The sequence below is a fragment of the Taudactylus pleione genome, unplaced genomic scaffold, assembly GCF_031769625.1.
Source record: "Taudactylus pleione unplaced genomic scaffold, aTauple2 ptg000306l, whole genome shotgun sequence".
Taxonomy (NCBI): Eukaryota; Metazoa; Chordata; class Amphibia; order Anura; family Myobatrachidae; genus Taudactylus; species Taudactylus pleione.
In genome coordinates, this window is record NW_028284707.1 from 5,606,340 (window position 1) to 5,631,662 (window position 25,323).

Consider the following 25,323-nt stretch of genomic DNA (forward strand, 5'->3'; position numbering starts at 1 on the left):
ATAGGGATAGCATAGAGCATAGGGAAAGCAGCTTGACATAGTTAGTAGTAAACGTGACTTTTGCAATACCCTATTTGTACACAGTATAATATGTAACAAAGTATCATAAACACAATAGTGATAGTAATTAAATACAAAACACGAATACTAATTAAATTAATTAGCAGCCACCCCAGTGAATTAAGTACTATCGGCCGGGAAGGTTAAATCCGCAATCAGCCAATCAGAAGAGGCTAAAGAGCGTTGCTGATTATCTTGGCCATCATCATTGCATCTCGTTGCTCCAGCCCTTCAGCACTTGCAAGACATCCGCCTCCAGGGAGATGTGTTCTCTTCTTCTTCCAGGTTCAGTTTGCTCATAATTACATGAACAGATCCTTACTGCTCTCTGCCTATGATTACCCCCAGCCACTTCCTTCCACTGATTCACTTCTCCAGGCATAAGTACTCGTAAGTGCAATAAAAACCTGTCTATTATTATTATTATTATTATTATTATTAATAATAAGATAACGGTGGTTTGGGCTAGAACCAAGGACACAAACCTTCTAGTCAGGGATAGAGGGGTTAATAAAGTTAGGAGTATGTTTTGTTTCGGTTCGACAGTGGGTCGGCAGCAATGATAGGCTGAGGGGTTTAGGGGCGTGTTATGTGAGAGGGTGTGAGGAATCATGTATGTAATTCTGCCACTTTGAATTTGATCTCCCCCTACCTCCCCTCCTCCCCTATTGTGCCTTGTGTCAGCTTTATAAATAGTTAAGTGTCCATCTTGCGACAGTATGAGTGGTACACACCCTTTCAATACATTGGTTGGGCTGGTTTCAGCCTACTGGGCTCAGCGGCACCTTTCAACCCGAGTAGGCATGAAGAGTGCATTGGTATGGGTGTCGGATACCGCATCACTTGCTTGGAAAGGGAGAGTTGGCCCTCGGGAGTTGTGACATCCTTTTGCCTAAGACAAGTGGACGCTGGTTGTTTGCCGTTCAACTCTCAACACAGCCATTGATGGAAGGGGTGCAATGGAAACATTCAGCGTAAACTGAGACCTGTAGCTATTAGCGTGGGCACAGAGAGCGTGTCTGGGTCGTCTGAAGAAAGAAAAACAACGGGGGAAATGAAGTCCAGGGGCAGAGAGCCTGAAGAGTGTAGCTGGTGTGCCCTGCTCATGGAACTTATAGTCTAAAGGGTGGGGGGGGAGACATAAGGAGTGAGCCAGTGTAAGGGGAGCTAAGGGTAGGAAGCAGCAGTGAGAGAATGGGAGAGTGCAAGAGGGTGAGGTAGACTACTGTACGTGGTGACATAGTTAAGTGGTGGACGGATTCTTTATGAACAGGTGGGTTTTTAATGCCCTCTTGAAGCAATGCAGGCTGGGGTACAGTCTGTTGGAACAAGGGAGATCGTTCCAATGGTGGGGGCAGCTTGGACAAAATCTCGGATTCTGGCCCCGTCTATGCTTTACGTGACACAATGTACTGCACCCATAACTATATGGGCTGTACGTGGTCTGGGCTCCTGTGACATATATTAGGTTGTATATGCAGTTTGTAATATGTATTATGGAGAGTTGATATTGTTAGGCTGGCAGTACTGACATCTGAGTAGAGAAAATCTGCAATGTCCAGAAACAGAGCAATAGTGTACAATCATGTTTTCTGTGTCAATTACTGTTGCAGTAGTTCTCAGGTCAGGCTTACTTGGGTTGCCAGAGCTCCCACTAGTAGACCAAAACTATTGAAATAACAGTTTAAAGTCTGTAAATGAGGTTGGGACGATTCAAATGTTTTTCAAGCAACCCTGCGCCCGACAGAGCAATTAAATTGTTGCTCCAATCAGCCATGCATGCCACGGGCGCTCATTGTTTCTGCTCGCTCCCTCCTGATAAACACAAAAAATAATGGTAGTCTGGCGCCGGAACAAACATTTGCATATTGCCCTGTCTAAAGTGACGGGCGATATGCCATTATGGGCGCCCAAAAAACATTTGAATTACCCCCTTTGTTTATTATAATTTCAGGGACCACAGAATCTCACTTTGTGGGCAAGGCTATAAGTGGGAGGGGCAATGAATAGAAAGGGGAGGAGCTAAAAGTTCAATGACAGCTTGTTACCTTATGATTTATATTTAAAGTGATTTACTTACAGAACAAAGAGAAAAAGAAGCACATTTTCATATGCATACACTTTCAAAGGTACACAACCTAAGTGAGTGCTGATAAGTAGGCATAGTATAGTCAGTGACAGAGAAAGCCAATACCTGCTTGTAATTGTAAATTTCCCCATTGTAGCAAAGCCATAAATAAGGGAACTTCTTGACACGAAGGGGTTGCATACCATACAACTGATCCACAATAGCCAGACGGTGGAAGCCGAAACAGCAGTTGGTGAAACCGTTGACATTTTCAAATCGAAACGCGTCGGGTCCCCTGTGTGCGATTTTCATCGCGCTGAGGCACTGTACGGAGAGGCATTCATCACTGCCAAACAGGGCCCAGATACCACACATCCTGACCCCTTACTTTCTGCAGTTGTATGACAAACACACACACGGGTAAGAAAGACAAGATAATGAAAGTCATAGATGAGCATAACATTCATTTCATCCTCAAACAAATAGGGTTACTGCTACCATTCTGCCCCACACATTAGATGCTATTCTGTGATGTGTTTCTGCACGGTTCTTCTTGTTTTCAATTATAAGGACACAGCTTAGTGCATTTAGATTTCTGCAACTATGGGGAGCACAGTTTTGCTCCTTGTAGTCAGGAAGTTCTTTCATTTCTTCCTTCCTTAAAGGAAATGCTTAATGTGGCCCTCATACAAACTTTGGATGATTTATCAAAAATTCTGATGAAGACAAGTTTAGGTATTGTCCATAATAACCAATTTGATTCCAACTATCATTTTATAGAATGTACTGGTCTGGATTAAGGGGGGGGGCAACAGGGGCAGTCGCCTTGGTGACCCCACACACAGAGGGGTCCACCAGAGCCATAACTAGACTTTTTGGTGCCCTGTGCCAGAGCATTGGCGACCCCATTTTTCAAATAGGGACATAGGGCCTCATTCAGAGGCGGTCGGAGGATGCAAGCGGTCGCTCAGAAACTGGGCGGCCGCTTGCATCCTGACCGCCCAGCTCTGTTTCGGTCGTTAGGCTGTGGGTTTACACCCACAGCTCTAATGACCGCTAGGGTGATGGTCGCGATGGTCAGAGACCATCGCGACCATCGGGGCTTACGATAGAGCCAAAATCACTCCGGGCCTTGCGGATGAGAAACTCAACCGCAGGCTTCGGCTCGCAGTGTCGATGGTCGCGATGGTCAAGACCATCGCGACCATCAACCTGCACGCTCGTATATGCTGTGGGTGGTGACCCACAGCTATACGAGCGTCCAGGAGGACGCTCCATAATTATGGAGGTGGGCCCTGATTCAGAGCGAGCGCTCTGGTCAGAGCGTCCGGCTCTGAATCAGGGCCATAATGTGCTAGGCTCAGAAGAATGTGAGCAGGATAGCTAACCAATATAGGTACTACTTCTGCCATCCACATTTAAAAGCATATTCTCATTCAGTAGCAGTTGCAAAATATTGGGAAAAGTAAATACTGCAGCAAGTAATTCAGGAGACATTTCAATGCTAATTTCATTAGTCTGCTAATCAGAGACATTGCAGCAGATATACTACAGTTACATTTGAAGGGATATTGTTGCATTCTACCTTGTATTCAGGCAAGTTACCTAGTACTATCCAGCAAGAGAAGGCAGAGACGTTTAACTTGTGAATATTTATACCTGCGACAAGTAACCTTAATCGTTTAAATAAAACATCAGTGCAGGATATTGCATAATATAAAAGGACACTTTGTTTTCATCCTCCAAACATTATTCTTCAACCCGGGCAACGTGTCACAAATACTGAACCTTAGTTAGATAATCCCTTGCATGCAGGAAGGATTAGAGGCTATTATATTTTGTTATCTTTCTCTTTTGGTGCACCAAGTAGTCGTTGGTCATAGTTTTCCTCATTTATACTATTACGTATGAAGAATGTGATGCTATATGTATGTTTGCTTTAACTTATTATTTCTGCAGTCGGATCAAGAATCCAGAGTTCCGGTTTAATAAAACGCACGGATCCAAGTGTATTGTTATTTCCGTAAAAGAGTGTCTAAACAAATGTTATGTAATTGTTGCCATTGTAAGGTTGCAGTGAAAACTGTTTGTTTTATTGCAAATATAGCTAAATAAATTCTTATTCCAACTGTACCCTATTGCCTGTACCTATCTTCATCATCCGAGAGGAAGAAAATTTACCAGAATGGGAGAATTGGTAAGGACTTATCTGCTATACCACACACTTAGATCAGTACACCCTTAGCAGGGTGTCACACCAGCACCGGACTCTATCTTGTGTAGAACAACATTTCTATTCAGTCATACATGGGAAAGTGTCAGCAATAGACGTGGATGGTACTGCAGGCAGCATATGAAGATGGGGGTCTAATGAAAAGAATAAATCTGAGACATGTACTATATAATACCAAGTTATATTAGTGCACAACTATGAGTGACTACATCAATAAGATGATGTCCATATCCCAGCAGTTAATGACTACAGGAGTCCAGGTGGATGATGAGGAGATCACCATGGCGATGCTGCAAAATCTAACGCACAGCAATGGAACCAACCACAGCCAGGTTAACTACAGAAATATTCAGAACAAAACTGCTACAGCTCCAAGAATGTGTGCCATTTGAGTTGAATGCTTGCAGTTCTGCATTGCACACATAGGGCTCTATTTATTAATATTATTTTTCCTAAAATAAAGTGAAAAAGGGTGCTTTTACACCCTATTCACATTATTTTAATGTTTCTAAAATTAAATTGTGAAAAAATACCGGGGGTCGCAGGGGGGGGGAGTTTGTATGGTGAGCTGGTCGGCGCATGAGCGGCACCTTCTCACTGTATTTTTAGTTTAAAGAAAACAGTGAAAAAGCTGCGGATAGGATTCGCAGGGTCAGAGCTTTATCGCAAGCTCTGTCCTTTCAGGGGATTTTCCATAAATCCCTGTGATATTGTCTAAATTCGCAATGCAAGGATAAGTCAGGTGTTTTTTGGATTGCAGGTGCACGTAGCAAATGCATTTTTGAAATTTTTTAAAAGTTCACTTTAGAAACATTTAAACATGCTAGCACCCATTTTCAAGTACCCCAAATTTGACTGGAGTACTTATTTTCTCCTAAAAATACTGCTTTTTGCCATTCTTCACCACTTTTGCAAAGACGCTAATAAGAAGTAAAGAAATTTAAACTACTTAAGTACCCCAAACACTTTTATTAGGGCTATTAGTACACATCTACATTGATCCCCAATGTTAGTGCAGCTTTTTTGGAGGTACAGACTGACTTCCCCACTTCTGACAGTACTTTCCGCCTGTTCCGCATTCGCCACTTTCTGTTTTCACGTGGCTTGGAATTGAATAGGGCGAAAAGCGGGGACGCACTCGAAAAGTTTTCGCCTCTGAAACAGGTGAAGGAGGCGAAAAGTTGGACAGGCGAAACCTTTCCGACTTTTCGCCTCTAATTGAATACGGGCCATAATCTACATTTCAAATGCGTATTGTAGTAAATAGAACTCTAAAAGTGAAAAGCCCAAATAATTAAAGTACAAATGATACTGTACATACTGTATGTCACAAAACAGGCTACAAAGCATTTGAATGTAAGCAGAAGAATGTAAATGCTATGTAGCTATGAGTCAGCATTCAGTGTCACAGACAGCCTCGGGAAACATCACTGGTATATTGACTCACTATAATAGCCATGTGAGATCCTATAACAGTTAAAGGATTTGGAAATGAAGTACTTACAGCTACAAAAGTTGGGACAGTCACTACCAGCTTGAAAGTTGAGACTATTACCAAAGTTACAAAGATGTGCTTTATGTTCCCCAGATGGAAACAAATCTCATAGCAATCAGTGTCCCAGAGCAAAGAGGTCACAGAGTCCATTTCGCAAGAGAAAAATGCATAGTGCGGGACAGAACAGGGACTGTAATAGCAACAGGTACACAAGGTCATCTATTGTATGTCCCTGACACACAGCAGCGTTATGTGATGATGACGTCTGCAGTCAATGATACTGTGGCACAGATTAGGTCACCTTCGATATGACAATGTCCAGTAACTACAGAATGGCATGGTTACAGGAATGACATACACACAGATACCCATATGTGAAAACTGTATAACAGGAATGCACAGTCTGCAAGTAGAGTTGAAGTTTGTGAATACAGATACAGTATGTGTGGTCCAATGGAGGTCAAGTGATTAGTGAACACAGGGGGGTATTCAACTAGATGCAAGAATAGCAAAAATCCTGCACCAGTGGGGTTTTTCCTGCAGGTGCAGGATTTTTGCTATTCAATTAGGTGCAGGGTTTTTAATTTTTTTAGCAGCGAGAGTTTTGACCAATTTTTGAGAAAATCCATATTTTTAGGAAAAACTATCAGGAAATGCTCTGGGACCCCCGCGCAACCCCTCCTAATGACTAATTAAGCAACTGGAAGTTTTCATTTAAATTAATGAAGATGTACTAAGCTCTGAAAAGTGATAAACTGGAGAGTGATAAACCACCAGCCACTCAGCTCCTTGCTGTCATGTTACAGGCTGTGTTTGAAAAATGACAGTTGGGAGCTGATTGGCTGGTGGTTTATCACTCTCCAGTTTATCACTTTTCAGAGCTTAGTACATCTGGGCCTAGTCAGTAATTACTCACCTTCCAAAGCGGTGTCTTCTTTCTCCAGGGTCGGGATCCGGTCTTCTGCAGCAGCGGTGAGTGTAAGTATGTGTGTGAGTGTGTGTAGTATGTGTGAGTGTGTGTAGTATGTGTGAGTGTGTATAAAACTGTGTGAGTGTGTGTAAGTATGAGTGTGTGATCCCTGGGTGTGTGTAACCCTTCCCCCCATAGACAGCAGCAGCGAGAACTGCATCTGCCAGCAGCCCCCTTCCAGCGCTCCCCTCGCCAGCCAGCTGCCCTTCCCCAGTGCAAAAATGGAGGTGAGTTGACCAGAAGCCGCAAAGACCATTGGAACAGTACGTTCTCGCGAGCTTTCGTCTCTGCTATATTAGGAGTCCCTGCGGCGGCGCCATTTCACTCCGGCTGTGGAGAATGAACTGGGAGGGTGGGTAGTGTAGGGCTGCTGCTGTCTGCTGTGTCCATCTGGGCTGGTGGTGTCTGCTGTGTCCATCTGGACTGGTGCTGTCTGCCGTGTCCATCTGGGCTGGTGAAGTCTGCTGTGTCCATCTGGGCTGGTGCTGTCTGCTGTGTCCATCTGGGCTGGTGCTTGTCTGCTGCATCCATCTAGGCTGGTGCTGTCTGCTGTGTCCATCTGGGCTGGTGGTGTCTGCTGTGTCCATCTGGGCTGGTGCTGTCTGCTGTGTCCATCTACATTCTTCTGCTTACATTCAAATGCTTTGTAGCCTGTTTTGTGACATACAGTATGTACAGTATCATTTGTACTTTAATTATTTGGGCTTTTCACTTTTAGAGCTCTATTTACTACAATACGCATTTGAAATGCAGATTATGGCCCGTATTCAATTAGAGGCGAAAAGTCGGAAAGGTTTCGCCTGTCTGACTTTCCGCCTCCTTCACCTGTTTCAGAGGCGAAAACTTTTCGAGCACGTCCCCGCTATTAGCTCTATTCAATTCCAAGCCACGTGAAAACAGAAAGCGGCGAATGCAGAACAGCCGGAAAGTACTGTGAGAAGTGGAGAAATCAGTCTGCACCTCTGCATGCTGGTACTTGTGGTTCTCCAAGTACCAGCATGCGGGGGAGACTTGCTGGGACCTGCAGTTCTACTGTAAAGACAATGTTTAGACTCTTCTTTTTTTACACTACACCTACTGACTAGCGGTCAGGGCTGATGTTTTGACCCTTTCTAGCCCCCCGCTAGAAAGGGTCCGGTGCTGGTTGTGGGAATTACAAGGGAACCCTCCGCAATTTTTTCCCCTGTAATTCCAGAACCAGGATCGGATCAGAGCCCAGTGCTGGTTGTGCTTAGTACAGTGGAACTCTACGCAATTTTTTCCCTGTACTTACACAACCAGGACTGGCTATGAAAAGTCCGGGGCTGGTTGTGTAGGGGGGATCCCATGTAATTTTTTTTTAACTTTAACTCTTTCTAAGCTTTTTACAGTAAGATACATGCATGCATCTGTCTGCTGTGTCCATCTGGGCTGGTGCTGTCTGCTCTGTCCATCTGGGCTGGTGCTGTCTGTTGTGTCCATCTGGGCTGGTGCTGTCTGCTGTGTCCATCTGGGCTGGTGCTGTCTGCTGTGTCCATCTGGGCTGGTGCTATCTGCTGTGTCCATCTGGGCTGATACTGTCTGCTGTGTCCATCTGGGCTGGTAGCGTGCTGCCTGTGTCGTCAATCGCTGCTGCCTCGGTCAGGGCTCTGGGCCCCAACTTTTTGACAAAAAAATAATAAAAAGTGTATTTTTTTTTCTGTGTGTACGTGTGCGTTAGCCGCACTTATTATCAGACAGCAGCAACCTAGTGCTGCCTGTGTTGTCAATCGCTACTGCCTTGGCTAGGGGTGCTCCGAGCCCCAAGTTCTGGACAAAAAAAAATAATAATAATAAAAAGTGTATTTTTTTTTCTGTTGTGTGTATCCGTGTTCGTTAAGCCGCACTTATTATAAGACATCAGCAACCTAGTGCTGCCTGTGTCGTCAATCGCTGCTGCCTCGGTCAGGGGTGCTATGGGCCCCAAGTTCTGGACAAAAATTAAATAATAAAAAGTGTATGTTAGTGCAGTGGCTTAGTTTAGTCAGCCAGCTAGCTGGATGCAACATTTTGGCCCTAGGCCTAACCTAGATGAAAAAAAATCAATATTGTGAGCTGTGAGGTGGTCAAAATGGACTGCAAATGACTGGGAATAAATGTTATTAAGGTTAATAATACTTTAGGACTAAAAACAGGCCCAAATTATGTGGTTTTACCTGTTTTTATCAATTTTTTTAAAATCCAGATCCAAAACCAAAACCAAAACACGCAAGGGTGGTTTTGCAAAACCAAATCCAGATCCAAACATGTAGGAGATACAGATCCAAAACCGAAAACAAAACCAAAATACGAGGGTCAGTGCAGATCCCTAAAATGAATAGCCAGTTGGTGGCACCACCAAGCTACAATTTGAAGTTACCCAATATCTGGTTATACATTTTCAATGTACATTTATTATATCCCCACTCTCAATTTACATATCTACAACTTCCTTAATGCTGGAATTTTCTTTATTTGTGATTCTATAAGCAACTGGGCTGTCTGCGGGGATAAGGCATTCCTCTGGTGTGTCCATAACTCTGCCATACCACCGCATCTGTACAAAAAGAACTTCTGCAAGATCAAACATTGCAAAGAAGATATGATGAGGAATTCACAAACATTGTGTTCAGTGAACCACTAGACTGGTGGAGTGAAAATCCAAAATAGGCAAAGATACTTTGGGCCGGATTCAATTAGAGGTAAAAAGTGCCGCTTGGAGATATGTTTCTGCCGATTCTGACTTTCCGCCTGTTTTCAAAGTATCTCCATATTCAATTCCAGGACAATTTCGCCTAAGCGGAAACTCAATGCATTGGAATAGGCGGAAATGTATTTCCTATGTAATAGCAGGTGAAAAAAAGTGCAAAATCGTTATTTTGGGGTGCAAACGTGGGGACACGACTCAGAACCCTTGGGACAGCCCCCCAAATGACAAATCAACAAAAAAATTACCTCAGAACACCCCAAAAAAGACGTCATTTTTGGGTCGAAAAAGTAAAAAGTGGGGGTACAACTATAAAATCTATCGAAATAGACTTTTTGGGGTGCTGTAAGGAGGGGCCAAGTGTTTTTGGGATTGCAGGTACATGTATGAGGGTGGTTTTTCAAATTTTTTAAAAGTTCACTTTATAAACACAAAAATATGCTTGCACCCATTTTTAAGTATCCCAAATTTAACTGGACTACTTATTTTCTCCAAAAAATACTGCTTTATGCCATTTTTCAGCACTTTTACAAATAAGCAGATATAAAACTTTCAAACACAAATTAATGACACAAAGTACCTTTATGAGGGCTAATAGTACACATTGAATTAGGCGAAAAGCGGGGACGTGCACGGAAAGATTCCGCCTCTGAAACAGACAAAGGAGGCGGACAGGCGAAACTATTCCGACTTTTCGCCTCTAAGTGAATATGGGCCTTTGTGTGAATCAAGTTTCAAAAGTATGAAAGACATCAACAACATTGAGAGTAACAGCAGTGGTGAGTTCATTGGAAAGAGACATTGGGCTCTATTTATTAACATTATGTTTACTAAAATAAAGTGAAAAAGGGTGTTTTCACACCCTTTTCACATTATTTTAGTTTCACCTGTAGTTATTACAGGGCAATTGGAGTAGAATTAGTAAAATTCTACTCCAACCCCTAGTATCACTTATTTTTAGTAAAGCAGATCGCATTTCCCATAATTGTAATGGGAAATGTGATCCGACCAGAGTTACTAAAAATAAATTGTAAAAAAATACCGGGGGAAGCGCTGTGATAATAACGCCACCTGGAGGTGGCGTTATCCAGGGTCTCCCCCGGTTACCGGGCTCCCACTCTGCTCTAACGGGGAGAGCAGAGCCGGGAGCCGGTACCAGTAATCAGCTATGTGGTCTAAATAGACCGCAAGCTGATTGCTGTAAAAAAAAGAAAAAAAAAATGAAACATTTTTTTCTTACTTACCTGAATCCAGGGACCGGTGATCGGGCCTCCGGTGATGGCTCCTCTCCGGTCAGCTGGTCTCCCACAGTGCACTGCTGCCCGGTCATCAGGTGATCGGGCCCCAGTGCAGTATGGGAGATCACCTGATCGGGAAGCCCGGAGAAGATCACCGGAGGCCAGGAGGATGTAGGTAAGTGTAATGAAAGGAGGGGGGGTCGCGGGGGGGGTGGAAGGGGGGTCGCGGGGGTCAGCGATCGCGGGGGCGGGGCTTAGCGCCAGGGGGGTGGCAGCAGCGACGGTGGGTCGGTGGTTTTTTTCGAAAATACCGCGACTAGAGTGCGGATGGGATTCGCAGGGACAGAGCTTTATCGCAAGCTCTGTCCCTGCAAGGGATTTATAGTAAATCCCTGTGATATTGCCTGAATTCACAATGCAATTTCACTCGGTAATATCACACTACAATCCGCATTCAATATGCGGATTGTAGTAAATAGAGCCCATAGGGTGCACAGTCAGTGAGAGACGTCTAACTACCTTTTCAAGAAATGAGGACTAGAATTGTCTCAAATGTTGATATTTTCCTGCTTGACTAACCCTACATTTTTTTACAGGTTGCTACAAGAAAGCTGAAGGAACGTATTTGTGTAACATGGAGAAGCTGGTAGCGAGGGGAGGTTTGAAAATTGGAGAGCACTACGGCATAGTTTTTGTCATGCCTTCAGCATATGGTTTGTTATGTTGCACTAATTCACATTAGCAGCCCCACCTAGTGGTCAGGACAGCAGCAGTTTAAATCTTATCCATTTTGACCTTCTTAACATTCCATAGCAGTCTAGCAATGCATTCTGGGCTAAAGGAGCTGTAAGCAGCCATTTTCCTTTTCACATGGTCCCAGACAGTCATCATGACATATGCTCAACCTGGTACAGCATCCGATGGTGAGTTCTAAGCTTCAACTGTGCCATCATATTGTAGATCTGCTTAGTCAGTAATGCATGTTAGCTGTACTATGTGACATTGCAGCCTATACTTTACATACTGTATGTTTCATGTTGTTTGCATATCCCATGTTATATATATGTTTGCCTTGCATTCCCATGTACATATAGTAATTGTTTTTCATTGTTTGTTTACAGTTTTACCATCATTTGTCATATCATCACTTATCATCTCATCACTTATCATCACTCATTATCATCGCACACACGTGCACATTTGTTTATACGCATCGATCTGTGTACATCCACGCAAGTTCCTCTATCGAATAATAAACTCAGTTCTTCAGATCACATCTGACTGTATTATTGGAAGATAGAGTATTTGTTATGCTGGCTGCTCCAAATTTGTCAGACACTTAGTGCGGGGCAGTACAGTCTCCATATTGGTTCCCTCTGGGAGGCTTCATTCCCTAACCAAGAAGGCCACCGTTCAGTCTTCTGCACATGCATGGCACCATTTTGTTATTATGTGTTGGAGCGCTATAGCGGAACACAGACATGTTCCCCCTAGCTCTGTGAGACCCTGCCATTATTGTATTACAAAATGGTTGTCACCACTTGTAGCCTGCACCACTACCCCAGTACAGTCACCGGCCTGTGCCTGTACATTCCGCTCAAACTCTGCCCCATGCTGAGAGTCTGTAATATACTAAACTGAGTATTGCAGTACATCCAGATTACTGCTGAATAAACCACCGCACTGGACTGCCTTGTGATTAGAAGATTTACTGATGTGTACTATTACTCTGCCATATGCAAGCACTCTATTTTCAACACGGTTATTGTTACTGGCTGTAATGGCATGTATTCTGGTGGAAGCCTCTGGAGTCTGTCCTGTCCTCATGGATGATGGGGGTTAAAGACGCACAGAGATGCCGAGCAGGCGCAGTAGCACGTCAGAAGTAGGAACGCCTCCTGACTGAGCTGAGCTGGGTCCTAGTGACGACCGGCTCGGCTCTACCTACTGGAGGGAGGCAGGGCAAGAGCGCACTCCTTCCTACATAAAAAAGTTGTGAGGTGTGAACATTAGGTATAATAGATGTTCCTGGGTTGCGGTGCTTTTTGGTTCCAAAAGTGAGTCTGAATTTTCCTCCATTAAAAATGCTATATAAATCCTGAAAGTAACAAGGAAAGGTAAAAGTAATAATCAACATACAAATGTAGACACAAGTTTACTGCACCAGGGCATTTCATTACACAAAAAAGTGTGCAGGTCTGACATGCAGTATAAAATTTCATATCCCGAATAACCTTGATTTTGGTGGAACTACTGTGCCTTGATTTCATGAACCCTGGAATGTGGCGTGCTTCTGCTGGGTTGGGTGTGTGGTTCTCGTGGGTTGGGGGTGTGATTCTGATGGTTTGAGGGGGTGCTTCTGCTTGGTTGGGAGTGTGATTCTGGTGGGTTGGGGGTGTGGTTATGGTGGGTTGGGGAGTGCTTCTGCTGGGTTGGGAGTGTGATTCTGGTTGGTTGGGGGTGTGGTTATGATGGGTTGGGGGAGTGCTTCTGCTGGGTTGGGGTGTGGTTCTGGAAAGTCAGGAGCGTGCTTATTTTTCCTTATGTTGTCTTTTTTTTTAAACATTTGCAAACATATTGTCCCCTTCATTTTAATAGTTAGACTAAAGTGCGGTGGTGCGCACTTGTGAGGGTATAGATCCGGAAAAGTATCTGTGGCCGGCTCATTTATGTTTTACGCATCTGAGCATCCTGGTAGCACCTACCTTTTCACAGGAACATATTGATAAAAAAAAATTCTATTCTTAGAAGCAATTAATCAGCTGTAAATAGTGGCGTACCTAGGGTATTTGGAGCCAAGGTCAAGTTAAAAAACAGAGCCCCCCCACCCAAATAAAAGGCGTGCACTGAAAAAGTGGGAGTGACCACATTCCACAAGGGGCGTTGTCACTGAAAATGGGGGCGTGTCAACATGACACACCGCCGTTTCTCGTCACTCTGGGAATATTCCTTTCCATTCCATATGCACCTTAATGCCCCCAGTAGTAGTGCCCCTCTTGCAGTGCCCACTGTAGTAGTGCCCCATATGCAATGTCCCCTGTAGTAGTGCCCCAAGTAGTGTCCCTTATACAGTGCCCCCAGTAGTGCAGCCTTATACAGTGCCCCCAGTAGTGCTGTCTTATGCAGTGCCCCTTTTGCAGAGTCCCAGTCGTGCACCCTTACACAGTGCCACCAGTAGTGCACCCTTATACAGTACCCCCAGTAGTGCACCCTTGGAGAATCATGTCATTAAGCTCCACCCCCTACACTAGGAAGTGGGCAGAATGTGGAAGAAATGCCTACCCTTCTGGGGGGTGCGGGGGGTTACCCGAAAAATCGTGAGCCTCCCGCAAAGACCGGGAGGGTAGGCAAGTATGGGTTGTTATGTGGTGGTGGACAGGGCTGCGCTTTTTTTTGTCCACATATTTTTTTATTGCAGCCATTATTAACACTTGTTATGCCTATCACACTGACTAAAAATCATTTTATTCAGTACTGGACCACCAACCAGATGCACCACTGCAAATGTCCCGAGTCACCCCAGGGTGCCATTGCACCCAGTTTGGGAACCACTGGCATAAGCAATACAGTGACAAACAGTGGTAATCTTAATTTACAGCTGTTAGTTAAATACTGGAAGGAGGACATAACCCCTTTAGCGAGTGCTAAAGAGGGGTCTATTTACTAAGCCTTGGATGGAGATAAAGTGGAAAGAGAAAAAGCACCAGCCAACCAGACAGGCTCGGACTGGGCCGCCAGGGATTCAGTGAAATCCCCGATGATTTGTAGCCACGGCCTCTATCACGGGAGGCCGAGGCCTACGGTTCCATTCCTGTGGCAGGCTGCAGTGCAGCTGCTTGCTGGGCGATGTGACTGAGCCGGCCAGCACCTACACGCAGGTGCATACCTCCCAATTGTTTTTCTGGGACTGTCCCACCTGTGGGCCGTAGTTTCCCGTGGTGGGGGGAAATTGGGGAGAGCATAAACTCTCGTGGGGCGTGCAGGAGGAGCACAGATGCCATGTTCATGCGCACGGCACCTGTTCTCTTGTGTACGCACTGCCTGGGGGCTGCGCAGCAATTCGGAGAGTGCTGGGCACGCCCCCAAAGTGCCAAAAATGGGGGAAGCCGCGAGACTCCGTCCTGTTTTCCATAGACTCCACCCCATTTTGCATAAGCCACGCCCCTTTTGACAGCGCATGTCTTCGGCACGCGACCTGTCCCTCCTTGGTATGTTAAAAATGTTGGGAGATATGCAGGGGACTGGAGCACAGTGCAGTCAGACTCAGCACTGCAGCGCACTACTGGGTAATACATCCTAGTAGTCTCTGATTGGAGGAGACCATCATATGCGCCTCTGACCAGGAGTTTAGCAGCAACGCAGCCTCATTGGTGTCACTCATTGGGCGGGATGCATCAATAACAAAAATGCCGGCAAACCCTGAAAATGCAGGTTTGACCGCATTTCTCATATGCACCAAGCCATTGCGGTGGGTAACGCCATCTTCCTGATGGCATTACCCATAGAAGCCTATGGGCTTCTGTCGGGAGTGAGCTGAAAGAGGGATCCAATCGGAACCCTCCCAGCACCCCCCACGGCATGCTCAGAAGGCCCTCCACCGCAAAGGGCCGCTCTTACCGAAAGAGCGGTCCTTTGCAGGGATCGTCATGCATAGCGGTATTGCCAACGCCGGCATGCATGCGGTGACCGGCGGAATGCATCGCATTGCGAGTGCGATGCATTATGCATCCCGCCCATTGTGAGTCTGAGCCTGTCGCTGTGATTGCTACTCTGCCAGCTGCCTGATGATGCTGCTGGTGAGTACACTGTGTGAGCACGACAGATGGCATAATGTGTGAGTACTACAGGTGGCATAATGTGTGGGCACTACAGGTAGCATAATGTGTGGGCATACAGTGTAGCATAATGTGTCGCCACCACAGTGTAGTATAATCTGTGGGCACTACAGTATGTTATAATATGGGGTTCACTATAGTGTGGCATAATGTGTGGGCACTACTAGTGGCATGATCTGTGGATAGTACAGGTGGCATAAGCTGTGGATACTACAGTGTGGCAAAATGTTTGAGCATTAAAATTGGACATAAAGTGTCGGCACTACTGGTGGCATAACATGTGGGTACTACAGGTGGCATAATATATGGATACTACAGTGTGGCATAATGGGGGGGCACTACAGTGTAGTATAATGTGTCAGGCACTACAGTGTAACAATGTGGGGGTCACTACATTGTGGTATAATGTGTCAGGCACTACAGTGTGGCAATGTGGGGGGCACTACAGTTTGGTATAATGTGTCAGGCACTACAGTGTGACATAATGAGGGGGGCACTACAGTGTGGTATAATGTGTCAGGCACTACAGTGTGACATAATGAGGGGGGCACTACAGTGTGGTATAATGTGTCAGGCACTACAGTGTGACAATGTGGGGGGCACTATAGTGTGGTATAATGTGTCAGGCACTACAGTGTGGCATAATGTGGGAGGCACTACAGTGTGGCATAATGTGGGAGGCACTACAGTGTGGCATAATGTGGGAGGCCCTACACTGTGGTATAATATGGGTGGCACTCCAGTGTGGCATAATGTAGATGCACTACACTGTGGCATAATAATAGTGCATGTGTAGTGGTCTCATTTGCCCACAACTGACCAGCATTGCAAGGGTTACTGGGTGGCTCACTACTCCCTACAGATGTGTTCTCATACAGCTAGCCTCCTTACGCGTTAAACAGCTCTTCTAATCACGCCATGCCGTGGAGTGCGACTTTTTACCTTCAAATGCATCTTAATCACATAGTGATGTGAATAGATAGCACAAGCAGCTTCTGCAGATTAAAATGATATGCGAAATACCTATGATCTCTGGGCCTGATTCAGACCCGGGCGCTATTTGCGGATGCTCGTTCTTAAAAAGGGGCCAGATATTTAAATTGAGCGCTCGCTCTTTGCGGTGTGTTGACGCCTCTATGTCTGAGCGAACGTCCGAAAAATGCGCTCGCTATTTTGTAAAGACGCCCCTTTGCCGTTCGCATCACACATTATCTCCGTTATTTATTAGATTAATCGGGTACATCGAAAGGCGTCTGAACTGCTCGCAGTGCTTGTGGTAGGTTTTTCTTACCGTTATCACTGTGAGCAGTTCAGGCTAAAAGACAACCAAGTGACGTGGTCGATGACGCTGCTTTGTTAATTATGCACTCCCATTAAACGCCGTTTTGACCGTTAGGCACGCCTGCGTTCGGATCTCCACTCCCCCGTTTTCAAGCACCTTCCCCTGTTACCACCCACAAACGGTACATTCTGTCCATGAAATTAGCAGCCCCTCGCTGTTTTACGAGCGCACGATTTCTGACCGCAATGACTGGTTTGCGCATGCGCATTGCGAACCATACGCATGCGCACTTGTGCGAACATCGCTCAGAGCGAACGAGCGGCCACCTACGAGCGTCCCTGAATCAGGCCCTCTGTGCGTCTGCAGGTGTATCTGCATGTGAAACGCTGCGTTACAGAGTTACAGCCGCTGACACTGTAACAGAGCATTTCACATCACTGTGAATAAGACGCATTTGAAAGTAAAAACTTGCATGAAAGACGCTCGGCACTACAGAGGTACACAGAGGTCCCGCATTATGTGTGGCACGACTTGTTGCGCATGGAGGGTAGATGTATGTGGACACTTCTGTATCTACACTACCCTCTGGCCCCTCGTTACCAAATACTATCTCTCTGCACTACTCCGTGACCCCTCCATACGCACAACTACCTATCTGCACTAGCCTATCTCTGAGCTTTCATTCTAAGATTCCAGGAGTGCTGCACCTTCGCACTGTACATTCTTTATGTGAGAGCACCGGCAGCAGTTCAACATTGTTATCAGGGGCGTTTCTAGAGAGTAGGGGGCCCATGTGCACTCTCTGACACAGCCCCCCACTCTCTGTCCGGCGGCAGCCATTTTCCCTATACTGCGCATATGATGGGAAAATGGCCACGGCGGCCATTTTCCAGTCGTTTTTGCAGCGCTGGACCCCTGCGCCGACATGGGACTCCGGAGGGGTAAGTAATACTATGGGTGCATAGTGTGCGGTGCGGGGTGCCCCACACACCCTGTACCCATTATAGATACGCCCCTGATTGTTGTTGGGAGTTCCAGACCAAGGACGGATTTATATATATATATATTGTGGCAGTATCAGCAGAGGTGGCGCTGGTGAGCAGCAGATTCTGTCTGGGGCAGGGGAGATCCACCCACACAGACTAGAAAAGCATTGTGGAAGATGCCTAATGGCTGCCTCGTGGATAGAGCTCAGGAGTGGGCTGATGTGAAGGCAGACCAGTCAGGCTGCTGTGGGAAACAGTCCATGTGGGATTGTGGCAGCAGAGAGCCCAGTGAAGCTGAGCGAGCCATTGGGGGCCAGGAGGCCTGTGTCTGGACCTTGCAGGAAGCAAGGGGGGTCCACAAACTCTCGGACTGTGTGACATTGGAGCAGTAAAGCTGCAGGCTGAGTAAGCCAGGGCCTACATCTGTATGATACAGGGTAGGCCACCAGGACTGTTATTGGCAGACTAGTTGCACCATTGATAGAGAGGGTTCAAGAAGTGAGCTAGTGCCCTAAGAGAGAGCTAGGTTGTTTTTTATTTTCTATTCTTGTTTCCTGACTATCATGCTGAAGTAAAGCACCATTACCTTTATTTTACTGGAATGCTGTGTGTGGACCCTCATTAAGCACCTAAATACTGCACCAATCCACCCTCTGCCAAGCTAATTAACCCCAAGCCATCACAGTTGGTGGAGAATGTGGGCATAAAGATTCTATTCATACAGATTCTACGCAAAAAGATCTGCACAGAAAGTGGATTACAGCAGCTAATGGAAATATGGATGTTTACTTCACCTGCATAGTGGACTCGAGAGTGCAATGATCATCAGGCTGGTGAGTGAAGATAAGACTGTTGTTTAAACAAAAAAATTGCCTGCAAATGTGCACTATTGCTGCAAGCATATTGTCTGTGAAGAGAAGTGTGTACTTCCTTAGCATTGGAAAGATTAAAATAAATGGTGTAGTTTATCCTGGTAAATTGCTCATGCTCGTTAAATCAAGGTGTGGTACTAAGAGAGCAGAGGTTCCTATTGAGACTGCTTGATACATGCTGGTAATTGTAGTGCCACATGAAAAAAAAAATGTTTTGCTGTGTTAAAAATACTTGTGAGGACAAAGTGTGATACAGTGAAAACAAAAACAAGTTGTTTCTGTGTATTTTTTGTGCCAAGAATCATGGGAAACAGAAAGAAATATTCTAAAAAGTTTCATTCTCAATCTAGAGAGATGGAAAACCAGGGCTGGAGTTTACAGTCTGAATGTAAAGATGTCGATGTGTACGGTCAGTGTATGGGTGCAAGGTCCGTCCAATGAGGGCTATATCAGCCTGGAAGAATATGACAATATGCGTAAAGTTTTGAATAAAGGTAATGCGTATTTTGCTGGGAAGGTTGATGACTTAATGGAACAATTAGCCGATGAGAGAAATGTTCATGAACAAACTAAACAGAAACTACGGAGTGAATTGTCCTCTTTGAAAATGGCATTTGAGCAGCAAGAAATAAAAAAAACGTGAAGTTCTTAAAGAGATAGACCTCAAATTGGCAGCTATGTCTGAACGCCTAGAAGAAGCTAAAATGTTCCAATGTGTTAGAAAGTATAAGAATGATGTGCTCCTAGCAAAGAGTGACGTATTAGAGCAGGATGTTGTGGAATTGCAGCAAAAGTGTGTGGTACAGTACTTCAGCAGGAAGTGGAAGAATTGAAAGAAGGTGTCCAGAGATATCAGAGTGATGCACACAAGTGAAAGTGGCGGATCTGGCTCTGGTGTTAAAAGGAAAAGACTCTTTAATTGTGTCCACACAAGTACAACTTCGAGATTGTGAATTGGAGAAAAGTTCTCTGGCTGAAGAGTTCTGTGAAGTAAAAGAGAATTATCTCCAAATGCTGCAGACTCACGCTCAGTGGGAAAATGACAGTGAAGGAAAAGTGGATGAGAGTCCTTGCAGTGACTTCCAGCTTACACTGATAGCTGAGGGTGTGAAGTCCTCCCAAAGAGACATGGGTCCAGAGGGCAAAACCGTGTCTGAAGTTGATGATAAAGAACTGACGTATACAGATGGTGATCGCATGACCTGTCAAGCAAAGGTACAGGATGTACAGAAGTCTATGGAGATAGTGATGGCTTCAAAGGATGAGACTCTCCTGTTGCCAAGTGTTCAGTGGTGAGAAGGTGACTCAATCACACAGATTTGCAGGGCAAAGCAGAACCTTGGAGAAAGTTAATTCAGGGAGTCTTTTAAAGAATCATACTCAAGTATGTGCAACAATGCATTCATGCAAGCATGATGTAATTTGCAGTGCTGCTGGATTTGTCTATGAGGAAGTGGAGTGGTCTCACATTATAAAGCTTGAAGCAAGTAGTCCAGCTAAAGTGAATTGGAAAATAAAGACCTCTGTGGAGAGTGAACTTCAACCTGTGCTGGTGGAACATGTTCAAATTGTTCATTATACTTTCAAGGGGCCATCGGTGAAATATGCCAGTAGCCAATACAGGGCTTTAAGGCTGAAGGTTAAAGATGTGCCTTTAATAGGTTTAAGTGGCAAGAGTAAAGATGAAGTATGTCCCTTTGGGAAAAGTGACTTCAAGTTCTTAATGCCTGTTGCAGTACCCAAGGGTGAGCCTCAAGTACTGCATAAAGAAAGCAAGTACCGCCATTGGTACCATAAAGTTAGAAAAAAAGTAAGGAGAAAAATTACCTCTGGAACTTGGAGGATGCGACCCCCAAAGATCGCAAAAGTCTGTAGGACCATGGATGCAGTGGATTTCCCTCATGAGGAGAGTGAAGAGGGATTTCGCAATATGAATGCCTCCTCCCATGTAGCTGAACCCAGGGGTTTTAAGCTGGGGAGGGGGATATGTGGCAGTATCACCAGAGGTGGCACTGGTGAGCAGCAGATTCTGTCTGGGGCAGGGGAGATCCACCCACACAGACTAGAAAAGCATTGTGGGAAGATGCCTAATGGCTGCCTTGTGGTTAGAGCTCAGGAGTGGGCTGATATGAAGGCAGACCAGTTAGGCTGCTGTGGGAAACAGTCCATGTGGGATTGTGGCAGCAGAGAGCACAGTGAAGCTGAGCGACCCATTGGGGGCCAGCAGGCCTGTGTCTGGACCTTGCAGGAGGCAAGGGGGGACCACAAACTCTCGGACTGTATGACATTGGAGCAGTAAAGCTGCAGGCTGAGTAAGCCAGGGCCTACATCTGTATGATACAGGGTAGGCCACCAGGACTGTTATTGGCAGACAAGCTGCACCATTGATAGAGAGGGTTCAAGAAGTGAGCTAGTGTCCTAAGAGAGGGCTAGGTTGTTTTTTACTTTCTATTCTTGTTTCCTGACTATTATGCTGAAGTAAAGCACCATTTCTTTTATTTTACTGGAATGCCATGTATGGACACTCATTAAGCACCTAAACACTGTACCAATCCACCCTCTGCCAAGCTAATTAACCCCAAGCCATCACATTATATATGTGGGCCTCTATTATTGCGTTCCCTGTGGGCCCTTCATGCTCCAGTCTGCTACTGCAACCAGCTCCTAACTGTCATTGTTCAAAAACAGCCAGTAACATGGCAGTTAGGAGCTGATTGGTTGATACTTTATCTCTGTTCACTTTATCTCCATCCAAGGCTTAGTAAATAGACCCCATGCCCTGTTGTTAAATAGGGGCCTTAATTTGGGGGCATACAATGATATTGCTGAGGATATTGCAGCGTGTGGCGCCTCACTGGAACTTGGGGCTCGATTCAGATCCGCTCGCTGGATGCGTACGCTCGCACCCAGCATATGCAAATTCAGCAAAGGCAGGCGATCGCACAGCAAGGCATTAGCACGCCCACTATGTCTTGGCGTGCGAATGCTCTGTGTATGCAGACGCCCACCAGCCAGTCTTAAGATGCCCACTGAGGCACGTCATCTCCAGGATGTGTATGCAACCATCGGAAACATCGAGCACCATCGGATGCGATCGCAGCGCTTGTGGCTGACCATACCCTACCGCAAGCATTGCAAATGAATCAGTGTGATTTTCAACCAAGTGACGTGTACTATGATGCTCTATGTTAATTATGCACGCCTCTTTAATGGCGATGAGATGCTCAGTCACACCTGCGTTCACATCTCCACTTTGTTTCTATCGACCAACCCCCGTTACCACCCACAAACGGCTTGTGCTATCACTCAGTGTAGCGAGCAGTCTATGCGCAGTGAGCGACTGCTTCCCAATCACCTGGACTAGTTTGCACACACGCACTGCGATGCGTATGCATGCGCAGATTGCGGACCATCGCCAGCTATAAGCAAACGCAGCCTAGTGAGCGGGTCTGAATCGGGCCCTTGGTGTCTACCCTGTAACAACTAATTATCACTTTCAGCATACCTCCATTTAGTATAATTGGTAGGTACTGTAGCTTGTTGATAACTGATTTTATAAAGCTGCCAAGTGTGAATTGTAAAGTTATGTGTGCTGGAATTGAATGTTATAGTAAAGCCTAATAAAAAAAAAAAATTCCATGTGAGATATTAAACAATAAAAAAATTGAAAAATATTTGCTGTAATAAAGCTCATCTTAATTTTTCAAGTTTTGAATTGTGTCAGGAAATGAAAATATCCAAAATTGTAGGCGATGTCAATAAAGACATAGGACCTCATTCAGAGTCGGTCGAAGCGGCCGCACGGTCGTACAGGAAAAGGGGCCGGATATGCAAATGATTCCCTCACAAGTTGCGTCCCTAAGTTCGGATCGGTAGTTGGCCGACCAAGGGGAGGAAGCGGCCGGAATTCAAAAAAATACGCCCCCTTCTCGTAAGCATTGTACGTCATCTCCGGGCATATAAGGATTAATCGAGACCATTGGGAACCATCGGAACTGGTCGTAGGGCTTAAGGTTGATCATACCCTCTCTTAAGCTCTACAATCATGTCAGTGTAAAAACCACCCATGTCACATGTACCATGACACTACTTTGTTAATTATGCACTCCCATAAACCGTGTGCACTCTCATAAAATGCCGTTCGCATAATTAGGCACGCCTGCGTTCAGATCTCCACTCCCCCGTTTTTAAGCACCTTCCCCTGTTACCACCCACAAACGCCTCAATCTGTCCCTCAAACTACCGACCTGGCTGTGTTCAAGGAGAGAGAAATTTCTGATCGTAGCGGTTAGTTTGCGCACGCGCATTGTGAACTTTACGCATGCGCAGTATAGCGAACATCGGTGGCGTATGACCGTGCGGCCGCTTCGACCGACTCTGAATGAGGTCCATAATGCCTAGTACAGTGGTTCCCAACCTGTGCGTCACAGCTAACGTGGCTGCCTAGATGTTGCCTGATTTTTTCATCACGGCAAGAGAGGGTCGGGGGGTGAGCGGGTCGGGGGGTGAGAGGAGCGGGGGGTGAGCGGAGCGGGGGGTGAGCATGCGGCAGTGTGCGGTAGCTGACAGTGGAGAGTAAGAGAAAGCCTGTTGCTGGGTGGGGTCCTAGCTGATGTGAGGAGCTGAATAGAATGGTGCTGGCGATCGCTACTAACGGTAACTAAGGGGGGAGGCTACAATGAGACATGAAGGGGACAAAGGGAGAGACACGGATAGGGCATAGGGAGGGAGACGGAGGAGGCAATGGGAGATAGGCAGAGGGGGCAAAGGGAGATAGATGGAGGAGGCACTGAGAGAGATGGAGGAGGCACTGAGAGAGGCATGGAGGGACAATTGGAGAGACATGGAGGGAACAATGGGAGAGACATGGCGGGGATAATGGGAGAGGCATGGAGGGGACAATGGGAGAGACATGGAGGGAACAATGGGAGAGGCATGGAGGGAATAATGGGAGAGACATGGAGGGAACAATGGGAGAGGCATGGAGGGAACAATGGGAGAGGCATGGAGGGGACAATGGGAGAGGCATGGAGGGGACAATGGGAGAGGCATGGAGGGAACAATGGGAGAGGCATGGAGGGAACAATGGGAGAGACATGGCGGGGACAATGGGAGAGGCATGGAGGGGACAATGGGAGAGACATGGAGGGAACAATGGGAGAGGCATGGAGGGGACAATGGGAGAGGCATGGAGGGAACAATGGGAGAGGCATGGAGGGGACAATGGGAGAGGCATGGCGGGGACAATGGGAGAGACATGGAGGGAACAATGGCAGAGACATGGAGGGAACAATGGGAGAGATATGGATGGGGCAAAGGGAGAAAGATGGAAGAGGCAATGGATGAGAGATGGAGGGGGCAAAGGGTGAGACACAGAGGGGGCAATATGAGAGAGCGGGAGGGGGTAATAGGTAAGAATAGCACAGTTTTTAGCTTTCTTTTTAAATACTTATTTCATTATTTTGACCCAACTACTTAAAAAACAGGACTGTTATTTTGGCTTTAGGGTGCCTACAAAAATTATTGAGACCCTAGGGGTGCTTCGAACAGAACTGATAAAGTTTGGGAACCACTGGTCTCATACATGTATATATATTTTTTGAAATGTTATTTGCATGCACTGCCAATCAGCTGCTCCCCCCACGCCTCAGCTCGCCCTGCTAACAGCAGCTCCGTAACAGTTAAGAATTACAAGTCTCCATGCCACCCAACAGATCCCCTGCTGTTGAGAACAGTCTCAGCATGCTATGCCAGCAGCTCCCCAGCTTTTGAGAACTACAAGTCTCAGCATTCCCTGCCAGCCAGCAGCTTTCCAGCTGTAGAGAGCTACATCCTCTGTGTACGACTGCATCTGATGCCTCTGCATTAAGTTAGAGATTCCTGCAAGCTATGTACTTTCTCAGAATACTTCGGAAATATACAAAATGGTTATGACTAATACAAAATATATTTTCTATATCTCTGTTTTTAGATTCATTTACATCTACAGCAGAGAGTCATTCTGTGACATATGTCACTACACAGCACTCAGTCACTACACAGCCTGTATATAACAGCAGCATGGACGTGTACACTGTCAGACACTATAATGAATATCATCTGATAAAATGAAAGGGATTGCTGAATTACCAGGACTTTCCCAGCGACCAAGGCAGCTGCTCTCTCTCCTCTCTCACTTTCAGTGGCAGCAGCAGGGTGTGTGACACATTGTATCACATGTAAGGATGGCTCCCATTGAGTGCCAGACGGAGTCCCTGATTGGCCAGCGAATTCACCTCTCCTTATTGGATACTCTTACACCACTTTCACTTCTCCTCCACTAAAGTATTTATCCCTATCTCCATTATTTCTATGTATGACAATCTGATAGGTATCTGCCCCAGTTATAGGCAACCTGATACACTTAAGGGGCCACAGCGGGCGGCCCTCTAACCTTCAAAAGGGCCGCACATTACTCTGAAACTCAGTAGTAAGTTCATTTAATACATTTTATCTATGAAAGAGACACTGGGCCTGATTAATTACCGATCGCAACTGCGATTATGCACGCAATCGGGCAAATGTTGCGTCCTGCGCAGGC

The 25,323-nt window shown here is 45.8% G+C and overlaps 1 protein-coding gene across 1 annotated transcript in view; it reads right to left on the minus strand.

Moving 5' to 3' along the window:
- The window catches only part of ASNS (asparagine synthetase (glutamine-hydrolyzing)), a 95,608-nt gene extending 70,683 nt beyond the window's left edge, over positions 1–24,925 (minus strand). The window contains exons 1-2 of the mRNA XM_088442203.1: positions 24,873–24,925; positions 2,255–2,519 (exon numbers count right to left, since the gene is read on the minus strand). Coding sequence (XP_088298329.1) covers positions 2,255–2,503 — 249 coding nt within the window. The 5' untranslated portion in view covers positions 2,504–2,519; positions 24,873–24,925. The remainder of the gene's footprint in view (positions 1–2,254; positions 2,520–24,872) is intronic.
- Between the last annotated feature and the right edge of the window lie 398 nt (positions 24,926–25,323).